The sequence below is a fragment of the Pogona vitticeps genome, chromosome 6 (assembly GCF_051106095.1).
Source record: "Pogona vitticeps strain Pit_001003342236 chromosome 6, PviZW2.1, whole genome shotgun sequence".
Taxonomy (NCBI): Eukaryota; Metazoa; Chordata; class Lepidosauria; order Squamata; family Agamidae; genus Pogona; species Pogona vitticeps.
Genome location: NC_135788.1, coordinates 105,402,577 through 105,417,970, shown reverse-complemented (window position 1 = coordinate 105,417,970; position 15,394 = coordinate 105,402,577). Strand labels below are relative to the sequence as shown.

Here is a 15,394-nt window from a genome sequence, read left to right as displayed (position 1 = left end):
AAAAATTAGTTTACACAATTAGAAATTTTTTCTGCAAGATGGAAAGAAAGATAAAATAAATCATAACAGAAAAAGAGGGGAAGAAAATTAGGAATTAACTGGGGGGGGCTGCCTAAACATCCATGTTTTCAGTTGATTTTTAAAAATACCCAGTGAGGGAGCTACGCAAATCTCAGGAGGCAAGTTGTTCCAGAAGCGAGGAGCCAGTTTCTTGTTTTTTTCCTTCCGGGCCTCCCTCGGTGTCAGGCTCCTCAGCCTCACCTCCTGACTTGCGCGAGTGACACGGGTAGAACTGGGTGGGAGTAAGTGTTCTCTTCTTTTGTTGAGAACATAATAACAACATATCTCAACCATAATGATGTGAAGAGAATATATTTTGAGGTTCCTCATTCTGGTTTGTCAGGACATGACAAAGAAGTACTTCTATTTTTATAATAATGTGATGCATACTAGCACCTATCTCAAAGGCTCTAGAAAATAATAATGGTGGGAAAAGTGTCTTGAACTTTACTAGTGCTCCACATGGTTCAAAAACAGTTAAAATGGGGAACAGAAGATGTGTTAATGAGGGAATGCTTCTAGATGCACTTCCCTCCAATACTTTTGGAAATAGATTGGAATAAACCTCAGTTGTTGCCCAGAGAACATGGCAACATTTTAATGGAACATAGCCTCCTGTTCATACTGACATTCTATTCAGGTACCTTTCCTTTGTCTACTCAATCAACACAGGGAAAATAATACAACCAGAAGGAGACTCCATTTCAGAGATGCTCAGCTTTGGTTTGCATTTACAGGAATTATCCAAGGTGCTGAAATCATAGTCATGTGTTGTGAAGTTAATTCTGACATGATGTCCCGTTCCAGGATTTTATAGGTAGTATATTGTACTCAGAAATAGTTAACCATTTCCTTTTTCTGGAGGCATCTGGGATGGTATATTACCTGCCATAGTTCTTGATCCTGAAGCTCCATTATCCCTTCAAAGTTCAAAATGTTGTGTTTGGAAATGGATGATTGCATGGCATGTAAAGCATGTGCCATGGTATAGGCAGCATTATAGATATGGCCAGTCACACGGATTTCAAAGACAGCACCAGGCAAGCTTTCCAGGTCCTCCTCCCCTGTACAAAGTTCATCTGCTTTTCTGTCTGCTTGTGAATTTTGGAACACACAGGCAAATGCTTGCTCCCAGAAGTCTACAATAAACCCATCATTGGTGGTTCCAGAAAGAGTTTTGGCTAGAAGGAAGTTCTGAAAACCCTGTAGCTCATTTGAATGAGACACCAATGACAAAACACCATGGATGGGTTGTACATCCCAGCTCCTTTGATAGGCCAGTGCTGCAAGATCCTTCTGAGCTGTCAAAATCTACACTATGCCTCTGGCCTGCTTTGTTGTGAATTCCATTTCTGGCAGATACAGCAACCATCTCCAATTTATCATGGATTGGGTTTCTCCATAGAAGATAAATACATTGGCCTTGTTCCCCATCACTTCATCATACACCTTTGCACCCCATATCAGCATGTCAAAAACCTCTTTGATATGAGCTGCCTTGACTCTTTTTATTAAAGCAAAACAAATGCCACCCTTTGGAAACTTTTAAATCATTGCCTGCAAGAACCTTTCTCCATTGTCATCATCTGCAATCAGGAGCCCCACCCACCTCCAGTTGAAATGCAGAAGCAGTCGGAGAATCCCCTCATACTGAATGGCTTCATTTGCTACCATCTGGTAGAAGGGAAGGGCTTTGGTATCGCCAGTAACAGCTGGTGCAGAGCCATATGTAAACTATAGAAATGAATAAAGAGAAAGAAAATGAAATATTCTCAACATGACCTAGGAGTAAATGTGCATCAAAGAAATAAACTTAAAAAAAGGTTGCCAGTTGTGAGCCTCCAGATGATTTGCAGTCACTACAAAATCAGAGTCATACGTTTTCATTGACTCCTCTAAATATGGTCTGAGTGTGAATGTGAGTGTGAGGCCTAGCAGTTCTCTGTTACTTCATATACAGAGTAACACAGAGACTAAAAAGATCCTCCTCTTCATAAGATGGATATTTAACTGGAAGTATGGTCTGGGTGTATATTTCAGGCATACAATTACTTACTCCACACCACACTGTGTCAGAAGACTCCTTCATATATTACTCCTTCATATATTACACACTGTATTATCTCACTCACATACTTGGAAAATCTCACCTGTGGAATCTCATAGATGTTCAAAACAGCTGCTATCACCAGAGATATTTCAGAGTAAAGTCCCCCAATGACTGCTTTCAAACTACCATGGTTGTCACATCTGTAACTTGGAATAAATCTGTTGAGTGTGGAGAGAAGTTCCAGAGTGGTACGATAGGTCCACATTTCACTGAAGTAGCTATCATAGATGCAGAAGCCCAAGGTGATATTGGGTAGGAGCGTCAGGTTTTTGTTGATTTCTTCTACAGCAAATGCCAAAGCCATGTTATGCTGGTAGTTCTTGATCAATACACTACAAGGAGTAAAAGAGCTGGCACTGTCTTATATTTGACTAACAGCTTACACCACAATGGCCAAAATCCTGTTAGTCACTCTCATGAGCGTAATACAAGCAGAACAACTTTTGGAACATGTTGCTATAGGTAATGAACTAACCATAGACATTATTTCAACCACATGGAGTTGCACGTTTCAACACACAGCAGATACTGTCTATGCTGACTTGTTGCAATTCATCACCAGAAGGCAGATGATTCTGTTACATTAATATAAAATAGCAATAGGATTTTAGCCAATGCACTTGTTACTACTTTTGGTGCTGCATCTGCTGAGGTGAATACTTTTACCAGGAAAGCTTGTACCATAAACAGTATTTTAGCCTTTAAGATGTTACAAGATATATTTTTTTTCTGCAACAGAAAGCTACATTGACCCAAATAAATCAATATTTATGACAGTAAATAGGTTGTTATGAAACACAACTGGAGCAAGTAGTCATTTCATTAACATAGATAATAAACTAAGGCAGCATTAGGGACGTCCTTCCTAACACTATACTGTTTATCAATCTTTTGCAGTCCTTCTGTATCCCTCTTACTTTTTGTTAACTTCAGATTTCAAATTATTTTCTGAGCCGACTCGGCCTTGCTGTCACTTCCTCTGATTCTCACAAGATTCCATGGAACTCTTCTGATATTAATCTCCCATTCACTCTTTTTGTCAGCTAGACAAAGGGTTAGTTATGTGATTACATGAATGGAACTCACTATAAATTTCCTTAAACTGAGGAATAGTCCCACTAGTTAAAAACAAACAAGAAAATAATTGCTTCTGGTGGGGGGAAATAGTGCAAAGCTTTCCTAGGATGGTGTGGCTGGTAGAGTAGCTGGAATGCTTGACAAGGAGTTGGAACTAGGCCGGGTTCAAATCCTCATTTAACCAGGAAAATCACTTTGTGACTTGCTAACCTACTTCACAGGTTTGTGTTGAAGATTAAATAAAGAGAAGGCCCACCCTTGGCCCTATGGTAGGAAAGGAGGATATGATCCCATCCCCATCCTATTAAAATAAGACCTTTTCACAATATGGAGCTAGAACACAATAGAAAACATAATGTGCCCAAAATAACCCAAGGGACAATGTACAGACGCTTCATAATGGACAAAATTGTGCTTGAATTTGTGTACAGTTCACACAACATCCTGCAGCCAATTATGGCTAGTTGTCAAGGTGCTGGGGCACATCTCAACCACACAATCATATGTGTGATCCAGCAATGCAACTGAGAGGGGAATAATAATTTATGGGGTTGGATATTTCTTAACTCTTTAATTTTTTAAAAAAATTCCATGTTGTTTTTCACCATGAAAAGATCAGAGCATGAAGATATCCAGGCCATGACAGAAAATCAAACAGGGATGGCCAGATTCCACTGCAAGACAATGTGAAGTGAATTTCCAAACTGACCTCTCTCCGGACCAAAATAAAATGGGGCCACAGATCATTTCAGCCTTTTTCCTTCCTTCCTTCCTTCCTTCCTTCCTTCCTTCCTTCCTTCCTTCCTTCCTTCCTTCCTTCCTTCCTTCCTTCCTTCCTTCCTTCCTTCCTGTACAAATTGCTCTGAATCAAATGATGAAATGGCATAAAACCTGGAATGGGCCTCCAGCTTGGATCGGGAGACCATCCCTAATACAGTCTCTTGCCAATAGATTACATTTGGAAAGGTGGCAGTAGGTAGCAGAAGAAAATGAAAGACTGCAGTCTTTAATCAGCTCTGGGTGTATCCAGAAAGACCACATTCTAAAAGATCCACAACAGCAAGAAAAACATTGTTGTGGTGAACTTAAGGCTAGACAACAGGAGGCCTAAAGGAAACTAATGAACCATTTAAAAAATTTGTTTGGTCTGAAGAAAAATGTTTTCTAGGCTTCATGTTGTATACAGTAAAGGGGGAACATGTAGATGAATATATGTATGTTGTTCTGGACAATGCCAAAGCACTATATGAATATTTGTCATTGGGACCATTTCTTGTGCTTTCTACTTACTCCTCCCCTCCCCTTTATGAATAGTTCTTGCATGGATACTTCTTGAAGCTCAACTTTATTTCATCCCTAAGTACTCCTAGGACCTTCATCACCTATTTGTGCCATTCAGTGTTATTCAGTGCTTTGAAGAAGCATTGCAGTTCGAAGTTGATGCTCATAAGTATATCTTAACCAGGATGCAAGACATGTCTCTTGAAAGTGCAAAAGTAGTTTGATAACATCTGTATGCTCATCACCTTGATTTGTTAAAAGGAATAAATGTAATTTTTTTTTCCAGAGTGCAACAGAGCTATATGTGAAACATGAACAGGGAGGGTAGATGGGCTGGTGTGAGTGAAGAAACAGAGTAAGTCTTAAAATAAAAATATTTCATTTTTGCTATTTCTAAACTTTGGTAGCCACTCTTCCATATTAGAGGTAATTAAATAACAATGGGTTTTGCTATTCCTTTTTGATTTGCATTAGTAATGGCAGATTACAAGGAAGGAAGGAAGGAAGGAAGGAAGGAAGGAAGGAAGGAAGGAAGGAAGGAAGGAAGGAAGGAAGGAAGGAAGGAAGGTGTGCTTATACAATGCAGTCCCCAGAGCTGATATAGTACTGAATAATAGTAAAATATTTCTAATGTTGGCCAAGTTATCCAAAGAGGCATATAAAGATAGAAGAATAGTCAAAGGATAGTTGCTGAATTTAGGATCCCAGATGATCTTGGACTCAAACTCCCAGAAGCCATAGCAAACACAGACAATGATCAGTGATTCTAGGAGTTGTAGTTCATGAAGACTGGGATATAAATATATGTAAATCTCCATTAAGTAATAAAGATCTTTGGAAATTTAATGAGTTTTATGTAGTTGTACTTGAGGTAATTAGGATTACCCTCTCTTACCTAGCCTTCTGCCAACAGGCAAAAGGATCTTTTTATTTAGTCCTGTTTAAGAGAACTAGGAAGGATTTCTGTACAAAATGTATTTTTAACCCAGAGAGAAACTGTCACTCTCACTTTACCTTGATGCATTAAAGTTGCTTTTTAATTAAGCTTATGTTTCCATTAATCCTTGTCATGCTTTCACCTACTTAGTTTTATTTTCTTTCAATTCTTAGCTGCCATGCACATGATGGAAATGGGAACAAGCCAGGGTACATATTGTATAAAGGAAGAAAGGTATGTTTAGAAGATTCTGTATGCAAAAAAGAAAGAAAGAGAGAGAAAGGACATACGAGGGGAAAGACTGTGACAAATAAGGAAGAACAGAAATGAAAATAACTGAAAAATCTTGTGGATATATATCTACAAAGCTGGCTGGATAGTATAGTAAGGTAGACGGTTAGGATTTTGAGTTACCATTATGCCATCAGGCAGAAAAGCCAGGTTGTGTAACCTTGGGCAAGTGGAACAGAAGGGGATGGTAACCCACTACTGAGTAGTCTCTATGTAGAAAGAATCAGGATAAGTTAGAAACTTGATGACACATAATGATGATGACTGCCTTCTAAACAACATCCACATCTTCAACGTTTTCTTTTTATGAAGTGTTCCCTGTTGTTCAGCTCAGGCTTCAGCACAATGATGTAGCATTTGGGAGAAAAGATGAAACCCAGCAATCCAGCACCAGAGACTAAGATGGAAAAGATCTCCACAGCTACCAAATATTTGCCATTGAAGCTCAGATAGGTTGGAACAAAGCATAACCAAACACTGCAAAAAACCAGCATGCTGAAAGTGATGAACTTGGCTTCATTAAATCTGTCAGGTAACTTCCTGGCCAAAAAAGCCACTGTGAAGCTGACAATAGCCAGGAAGCCCATGTAGCCCAGTACACAATAAAACATAGCCACAGAGCCCTCATTGCATCTGAGTACAATTTCTTCAGGCAATGAGCCCATGTCTGCCTCTGGAAATGGAGGAGAGGTTGATAGCCAGGCACTACAGATCCCTGCTTGAATAAGAGAACAGCCAAGGATGATGGAGTTGGCCAACCTCTTTCCCATCCATTTCCTTGCCCTGCTTCCTGGCTTGGTGGCCATGAAAGCCATCACCACAGTGATAGTTTTTGCCAAAATGCATGACACAGCAACTGTGAAGACAATGGCAAAAGTAATTTGTCGAAGCAGACATGTCGTCTTCTTGGGTTGGCCGAGGAAAAGCAAAACACAGAGGAAGCAGATCAGAAGGGAGATGAGGAGTGTATAGGTGAGGTTCCTGTTATTTGCTTTGACAATGGGAGTCTCATGGTGCTTCAAAAATGTACCTAGTACCAAAAGTGTAACCAAAGAAAGGGAAAGGCCTGAACTACTTAAGCTGATTCCCAAAGGCTCTTCATAGGACAAGAATCTTATTATCTTGGGAATGCATGAATCTTGGTTTTTGCTTGGATATTGATCTTCAGGGCATTTGAAACAGCTATCCATATCTGAAAATGAACATATTTTGCTCAGTGAAAAACATCCTACCAAATGCAAAACATCTGATTAAGATACTCTATGGCAGTGGTCCCCAACCTTGGGCCTCCAGATCTTCTTGAACTACAACTCCCAGAAGCCTTCACCACCACCTCTGCTGGACAGGATTTCTGGGAGTTGAAGTCCAAGAACATCTGGAGGCCCAAGGTTGGGGACCAATGCTCTATGGAATGTTAATTATAACATGACTTATTTTCTTCTGCTTTACTGTAGGGAGCCTAAGGTTAGGGGGTTTAACTAGGATTTGGCAATACACAGGATCCCGATCAGCCACAAAATACACTGGATCAGTTTGGGAAAATCATTTGTCTGACAATGAAACTATTTAATTATCTCATGCACATTGGTCTATATTGAAGGCAAGAGAAGTTGCTTCTAACAGATGATAAAATATGTGATATATTCATTCGCAGCTGAAATTGTTCGGTAATGCTGTTTGGTTCTACAGGGTCTGATGACTGCTACTGCTTAATAATGTTGTTCTTGATTATGATAATAGGATGAAGAGGAGTGATAATAATTAACAATAATAAAAATACCACTTAGTCTATTTTTAAATATTAATTTTAAAGATCCCTTATATACATTATATTAGTGTAACCCTTACAGGCACTCTGGAAATTGGCCAGTACACATGGGAAGGATGTCCCATTTTGAAGAGAAATGGGGGAGTGGTGTACTTTATCTCCACAATGTGTGTAAAGCCAAACATGCAGGGCTGTGGATTGAGAACTATGCAAAATTTGCAGATTCCCTGTTTTACTGACACTTGACTCCTGTCATGATTACATTAGTCATCTTAACGGCACCAATGTAAATAAGAAATATAAATATAAATACAGCAGAGAATGAAAGAATTTTTACATTTTCTCTTGTTTCCCTTTAGTTATTGTTTTATGTTCTTATCTGGTAGTTTTACTACTAGTTAACTATTTATTTCCCATGCCCTTTTGTAGGATTACCTTCATCCAATTATTTCTTTAAGTCATCGTTCAAGGACCAATGAATTTCTGCCACTTTTTTTACTTTGTCTCTATTACTCAAGAGGTGGGTTTTTTGTTTGTTTGTTTGTTTGTTTGTTTGTTTGTTTGGTTGGTTGGTTGGTTGGTTGGCTGGCTGGCTGGTTGGTTGGTTGGTTGGTTGGTTGGTTGGTTGGTTGGTTGGTTGGTTGGTTGGTTGGTTGGTTGGTTGGTTGGTTGGTTGGTTGGTTGGTTGGTGTTTTGCCTTCCCCCAGTTTGGATGTGAGGCACACATCAAACCAGATGGGGTACAAATCATTCTTGGTCAAATTGGGATTCAGTCTAAAGTTGCAAACTGCTCTTCAGATTCAATCAGAGGATCTGCACACAGCCCCATATTGTATGCTGCAACTACCCAACTCTGGCAACTATCAAGAGCACATAAAATGATCACATTTGTAAAACAGCAAATGTTGCACCTCAATAAATTTCTTTCAACATGGTTGAATAAAATCAATTTTCTTGACACAAAAAACCCTGCGTATCCTCACCATTTTGATTTGCGATCTCTCCTTGTGGACATGGGATACAATCATAACAACAAGATGCATTCCCCTCTTGGTTCCTCTTGAAATAACCAGGGTAGCAGCTCTCTGTACACACAGAGATGGGCAATGCCTGGTTCAAAGTAGAATAGTACCATTCAGAAACGTGTTTGATTATTTTTCTTCAGTAGTGAATTTATAGCTAAGCAAATGAATTGTCAACGCAAAATAGTATTTTCAGATTTCTAGGGAGCTTCCCAAAGGCTGCTGGAGTACAGTGGTGCCTCACTATATGACGGTTTTTTCGCTTGATGCTGGTTTTTTTGTGATCGCTATAGTGATCGCAAAACGATGTTTAGATGGGTTTTTTCGCTGTACGATGATCGGTTCCCTGCTTTGGGAACTGATATTTCGCTACATGATGATTTAGAAACAGCTGATCAGTGGCTCTCAAAATGGCCGGCCACTGTTTCCCGGACCTCATTTCGCAAGACGGGCACTGGAAAATGGCCACCCTATGGAGGATCTTTGCATTACGAGCAGGTATTTCCACCATTGGAACGCATTGACCAGTTTTCAATGCATTTGTGTGTTTTGTTTTGTTTTTTGCTTCATGACGATTTCGCTCTACAGCAATTTCGCTGGAACGGATTGTCGTCGTGAAGCAAGGCACCACTGTACATTTATATATAAGAAGAGCAATTTCTAAATAGTAACAACTTGTGTCTGCCTCTTTATTCTGGGCTGGGGGTACAGTGAAATCACTGTCACCCAACCAGACTTGAATACATTTACTTGAAGGCCAAAATCCTGTTGATGGCTTGCATCTGCTTTATTCACCATGGCTTGATTACCACTAATCAGCAGTCCACCAATGACATTGCTAAGCATGCAACAGTTACATAATCAAGCATACAGCTGTAATGTTAGTGATGCCTACTACGCGGTTCTCAACAAAAATGTTTGCATTTGCCAAAGCTATTTTTATGTCAGTAATGAGAATAACACAATTAATGAGAGCTGCTATCCGGGCTGTTTTGTTTCACCGACTTTTAAAAATCGGAAGCATCAGGTGGGCTGTGACTGCCTTTTTAATCAATTGGCCAACCCATCTGTACTCTGTGTCTTTGCTTCTCAAAGGGGATAGACAGTAGTTTTGCAAGGTCATCATTATTAAAATCCCACTGATATCTATTGATCTCTAACTCAATCTAAATTCAACTCAATAGTCAGAAAAGCTTTGTAGTCTCTACAATGCAGGGGTGGGCACACATAACATCCCTAGATCTTGGAGTCTGTTTGACCCTCTAATGTTCCTTCTCTAGCAGCTCTCCAAAATATTTAACTAAAAAAGAGTGTACGGAGTATCAAGAGTGTTGGGAGGCCCTCAAAATATCGTGAAATTGCCTTCAATGCCCCTAAAGGTAAAGGTAAAGGTTCCCCTTGACAATTTTTGTCCAGTCGTGTTCGACTCTAGGGGGCAGTGCTCATCCCCGTTTCCAAGCCATAGAGCCAGCGTTTTTGTCCGAAGACAATCTTCCGTGGTCACATGGCCAGTGCGACTTAGACACGGAACGCTGTAACCTTCCCACCGAGGTGGTCCCTATTCATCTACTTGTATTTGCTCGCTTTCAAACCGCTAGGTTGGCGGGAGCTGGGACAAGCAACGGGCGCTCACTCCGTCGCGTGGATTCGATCTTACGACTGCTTGGTCTTCTGACCCTGCAGCACAGGCTTCTGCAGTTTAGCCCGCTGCGCCACCACGTCAATGCCCCTAAAGAGCTCAAATATGAGAATTTTCTTCCATTTATTTTCAGTTTGGTAACATGGGGGAAAAGCTATGTTGGTAGGGCATGAGGGCCTAACCAGGGTCCCTCGTGTTGTCCATACCTGTTTTTATGCAATGTATTTTCCCGGTAGAAAACAAATACTTTAAAATAAAAATACCTCTCAAGTCACCTGCAGTTAAATCCTACCTGATTAAAACTGCTGTGCCATGAAATGGCATTATCGTGGATTTTGAGTGTTTTCTCAGCAAGATCGTGGGTATCCAGCCTTCCAACTTTCTTTCTGTGAAAGGACTGGTTTGGGAAGGTAATCCAGTTAACAATATCAAAGCCAGTTACCAATTCACCATTCCAGTTGAAGTGAATCTTGTCTCCCACAGTGTTATTAAATGAGAAGCGTTTCAGAAAGTAGTGGAGCTGGATATGCAAAGAAAAGCTTGTGAGAAGATTTGCATAGATCATCAACATCTTAGAATTGCAGAGCTGGAATATAACATGACCCTTTCCAATTTTCTTAGGGATGGAAAAGAATTTCATCACTACTGGCAGTCTTGACAGAGGTGGCATTTCTGTCAAGAACAGTTATGAAAAGAAAAATACCTTTCCTGGAAAATGTATATGTTTGCAATACCTACAGGACATGTCAGAGAAATACACAAAGTTATGTACATGCATTAAAATGTCAGAGATGAAAATACTCACAGAGTAGGCGATATGATTTAGTTAGAGAAAATGACTAAATCAATGTGCAGATTAGAGAAAATGGGTAAACAAACACACACTTCTCTCTCCAACACAAAAAAGTGGGAAAAGCGTACAAATCAAATGCAGGAATGTTGGATTTGCCTGGTTTAAAATCATAGAGTATTAGAGTTAGAAGGGACCTATAAATTCATTGAGTCAAACCCATTGCTCAGTGGAGGAAATCCAAGTCAAAGTAGACCATGCAGCAGATGGTTGTCCAATTTTCTCTTGAATGCCTCCAGCCTCCAGGAAGAAAATACAGGTGAGATTTCCAGAAATGCAACAAAACTACTATTGACAACTGGCCACTTCCACATTCTGTATTCATCTGCTACTTGCCTTTCTTATAATGGACAGGTGTTCTCAGAGGCTTCCTGTAAATATCTTTGTTTAAAATGCTACCTTATATTGATACTAGGTGTGATAGGTTTATAATGCATGCATGTTCTATGGCACAAAGGTGGGCAATATGTGACCTATACACCATGTGTGACCCTTGCACTCCATTTATATATGTCTGTGTGCGATTTTAATTAATGAACCATCAGGACCTGTGCTACTGAGTCCTGATCATTCCTCTTGATCACTGACAACATTGGCGTGCAATAATGGGAACCTGACAAAAGGTATATTTTAAAGCACATAAGAGGGATCATTCCAACAAACTGATGGCCTCTTTCAGTCCGTGTTCCAGACTGCATACTGTACCTCTGTGATCCATTAATGAGAAGTGGAGGAAGTACAAAATACTTACTGAAAGTATTGTATATCCGTTGTATATAGGCATTTCTAGAGTTTTTTTCTCTCATATATCTGCCTCTCATGCCATTACCTGCCATGACTGTTGATTCTTGGAAAATGCTCTAGCTCCATTCATTGGTCGTCTCTTGTTAGGTTGGTGCAATTGCATGTTCTGCAAAGCATGGGCCACAGCATAGACAGCATTGTAGATGCTGTAGCTGTGCCCAGTCATATTCATTTCAAAAAAAGTTCCAGGAAGGCTTTCTAGTTTTTCTGCTCCAGTACATGAATTACCAGCTTCCCTGCTATCACCTGGGTTCAGAAATCCACATTCAAATGCCTCTTTCCAAAAGTCCCTGAGAAAACCATCTTCCTCAATCAAGAAGTGATTCCTGGTTTGAAGAAAATGTTGGAACTCCAATACTTCACTTGAGTGAATGGTGAAGGAAAGAGCACCATGGAGAGTTTGTATATCCCAGTTCCTTTGGAAAGACAAAGCCATCAGATCCATCTGGGCTGTCATAATCCAGACTTTACCTTTAGGTCCTTCTAGCCCTGCTATCTGTGGTAGATACAGCAATGCTCTCAAATAAAATACATGATCTTCATAGATGACCAGTGCGTTGGCATTGTTATTTAAACATGAATATATTTTCAGCAATGGTATCAGTATGTCAAAAAGGCCAGCAAAATAAATTGTCCTTATTGTTTTTATGAAGGCAACACAGATGCTATGGAGGGAAAAGTGTGCAAGTAACATTCGCACAAACCTTTCTCCATTCTCATTGTCTTTAGCGATGACACCAACCCAAATCCAACAGAAGTGCAAAAGTAACTGTGTGATTCCTTTAGCCTGATAGTATTCATTTGGGACCATTTGGTAGAAAGGAAGGTTCTCTGTATTATGAGTGACCAATGGAGCAGAGCCATACATGAACTACAAGAAGAGAAGTAGGGTGAGGGTTGGTGCAGCCTATGTCCCAGATCGTATTGATTGTCCCACCAATGAATGTTGACATGAAGTTTGATGGGAAACAAACTGAAGTGTGCCTCATAAAAGTATACAATTTCAACTCATTGAATATTTGTTTAAAAGTCAGTATATAATGGCCACCATCCTACTGAGCATAGTGAAGTGGAATTACAGTGTTTTAGCAAGTGCTGCCCTATGTAAATAAAGTTTACATTTTCTTAACGGAGTTTACTGCTTCTGCGGTGACACTATTTGTGAAGGCACTGCAGTCTTGGACTGTTATGTTAGTGAAACTTTTCACACTGTGGAGACTCAATAAGATAATTATTCTGACTCCACTAGGAAATGAAGCTCTAGACCAACAACTTTAGTGAACAGCTCTTACTTAATCTCTGCAAATAATTGAAACTCTGCTTTTAGGAGTACGATTAATCCCAGCAAAAAGAGGCTAAATCCTGTTACACATCTGTGTGCACTGCTGATTAAAGGCATACCACTAATGATTCAGGAGCACATGGAACTCATACACAATTGATGAACCTACAAGGGTCCCAAAAGCACCAAAGGAAACCTCTAATCAGAGGAGCTCCAAAACAGGGTTACAGCCAATATACATCTACACAGAATTAATGTCTACTGTGTTTAATGTTTCCTACTCTCAAGTAGGTAGTTACAGGTTTGCAATCTAAGTCCTATGAACAGGAATGGGCAGCATGCAGACTGTGCAACCACACAACCATGTTTAGTGGCGCTCATGGTCAACTACTCTCACAACCCACACTGTCAAATCTCAACGGAACTACTCTCACAACCCACACTGTCAAATCTCAACAGTTTGCTCCTTTTAAAATTGCCATAACAATGATTACTACTTGGAAACAGAGATGGGCATGAACTGCCAGTTTGGAGATGGAGTAATTCCCACCCGCTAAGTTCTTCTATGCATGCAAAGGATATTTTGGATTCAAACCAAAGAGAGTATTAATAATGTCTCAATTGAGTTATTAAAATTACTTTTTCACACACCCTACCTGTGGGATTTTGTAGATTCCCAATATATTAGCCATATGGAGGGATGTTTCAGGGTAAAGAGCCCCAATAACTGAGATAAGGTTGTTGTGGATGACCCTCTTGTAATTGGGGATAAAACTCTGCTCTGAGGAGAACAGCTTCATAGTGGCATAATATGTCCAACCTGCACCATATCTGTCATAGATGTTGAAGCCCAGTGTAAGATTAGGTAAGATGTGAGGGTTTTCATTTATCTCCTTCACGGCATATACTAAAGCCAACACATGCTGATAATTCTTGGCCATTACACTACAAAGAAAATTGCATGTTGAATTTTACAGAGAAATGCATGGATCCATAGTTTTCTGCCAGAAACATTTGTTTTTTTCCCCATAGGCTTCTTTGGAATTAATGCCTTGATTTCAAAGAGACACATTTTATTATAAATCAACATATCAAATCAGGGTTCTGATAGTGGAATATATAAGTACCATTGTAGTATTAAGGCCTGCTTGGAACCATTTGCCTAACATAATACATGCCCATTCAATAGGTATTGACTTCATTGTGGAACAACACACACACACACACACACACACACACACACACAGAGAGAGAGAGAGAGAGAGAGAGAGATTCTTTTTTTACTCAGTCAATAGGACTGAAAGAATCCTAGAGATATTGTCTGTTGTACCATAGATCTAGCTGAGAAGATAAGTGTAGATTGGACAATTTGGAGATCATTCATTCATTCATGGGATCACCATTATTCAGAGGTGACTTGATGGCACATAACAACAACAACAACAACAATCTCTCTATTATGCAACAAGGAGAAGGATACTGTCAGAATGGAAAACACTTCCTTACAGTTTCTCACCAGTCACAAGACGGGGGTAATGAGTGAAGTTGCTTTCAACATCCGGCAAGAAGACAACAGAAGTAATGCCACCGATGATGAAATCTCCTGGTTGAAAATACATGTGAGAAATGGGGAAAGGCTTGCTGATCTTACATTTTGCTGCATACGCTTTGCAGACCATGTGTGGCAGTAGCATCAACACCAGAAATACTAATGCCACCATTCTAAACGAGGATGTTTTTCAGAAGACACTTCTTTTCTTGATGTCACATTGTCCTTATCGTCTCCCTGAGTATACCACCTGTCCTGTAATGTGGGAGACAAATCCTGAAGTCTCAGAGATGAGACATACAGAACCCAACTTGCATTTGGCTAAATGGCACAGTGGATATTTAAGTTATTTACTATTTAGATATTATATAAGTCAGTTGGGTTCCAGAAGGTTATTAGCTAGGAGCAGAGCTAATTACAGTATAGCTATTTTTATATTGGGGGGAGGGAATTTTTTTCCTGCTCACATTATGAATCCTCTGTGGCATTGCTAAGGAAAACATGTTTGCTACAAGTGAATGCTCTTTTTACTCTGCTTTATTAGGGGAAGGACAGGAGTTAAAGGTTATCTAATTAACCACAGTAAAAAAAAAGTCCTTCAAAAATGAAGAGGTAGCAGAGTGGGAAGGTGATTGAAGAATTAAGAATTGTGTAATAATAGTATGAATCTGGCTTGTATACCTATGTTTAATCATTGTTCATGCTGTGAACAATGAAGGGACAT

At 39.7% G+C, this 15,394-nt stretch overlaps 1 protein-coding gene across 1 annotated transcript; it reads right to left on the bottom strand.

The window, feature by feature from the left end:
• Positions 1 to 255: 255 nt before the first annotated feature.
• On the bottom strand, positions 256 to 14,062 carry LOC110070055 (vomeronasal type-2 receptor 26-like). The gene is made up of 5 exons (XM_078378756.1): positions 13,778 to 14,062; positions 11,865 to 12,710; positions 10,478 to 10,705; positions 8,508 to 8,634; positions 256 to 6,948 (listed from the first exon to the last, which is right to left on the bottom strand). Exons 1-5 carry the CDS (start codon positions 14,060 to 14,062, stop codon positions 6,047 to 6,049), a joined length of 2,388 nt encoding a protein of 795 aa, XP_078234882.1. The 3' UTR covers positions 256 to 6,046.
• Positions 14,063 to 15,394: the final 1,332 nt, after the last annotated feature.

Excerpts from the sequence above, each read along its gene's own strand:
- LOC110070055 (XM_078378756.1), bottom strand. The coding sequence starts at position 14,062 with ATGGCCAAGAATTATCAGCATGTGTTGGCTTTAGTATATGCCGTGAAG. Across the intron at positions 8,635-10,477 it reads GGCACAGCAGTTTTAATCAG|GCATTGCCCATCTCTGTGTG; the intron begins GTAGGATTTAAC and ends ACTTTGAACCAG. Across the intron at positions 6,949-8,507 it reads AGAGATCGCAAATCAAAATG|ATATGGATAGCTGTTTCAAA; the intron begins GTGAGGATACGC and ends GTTCATTTTCAG.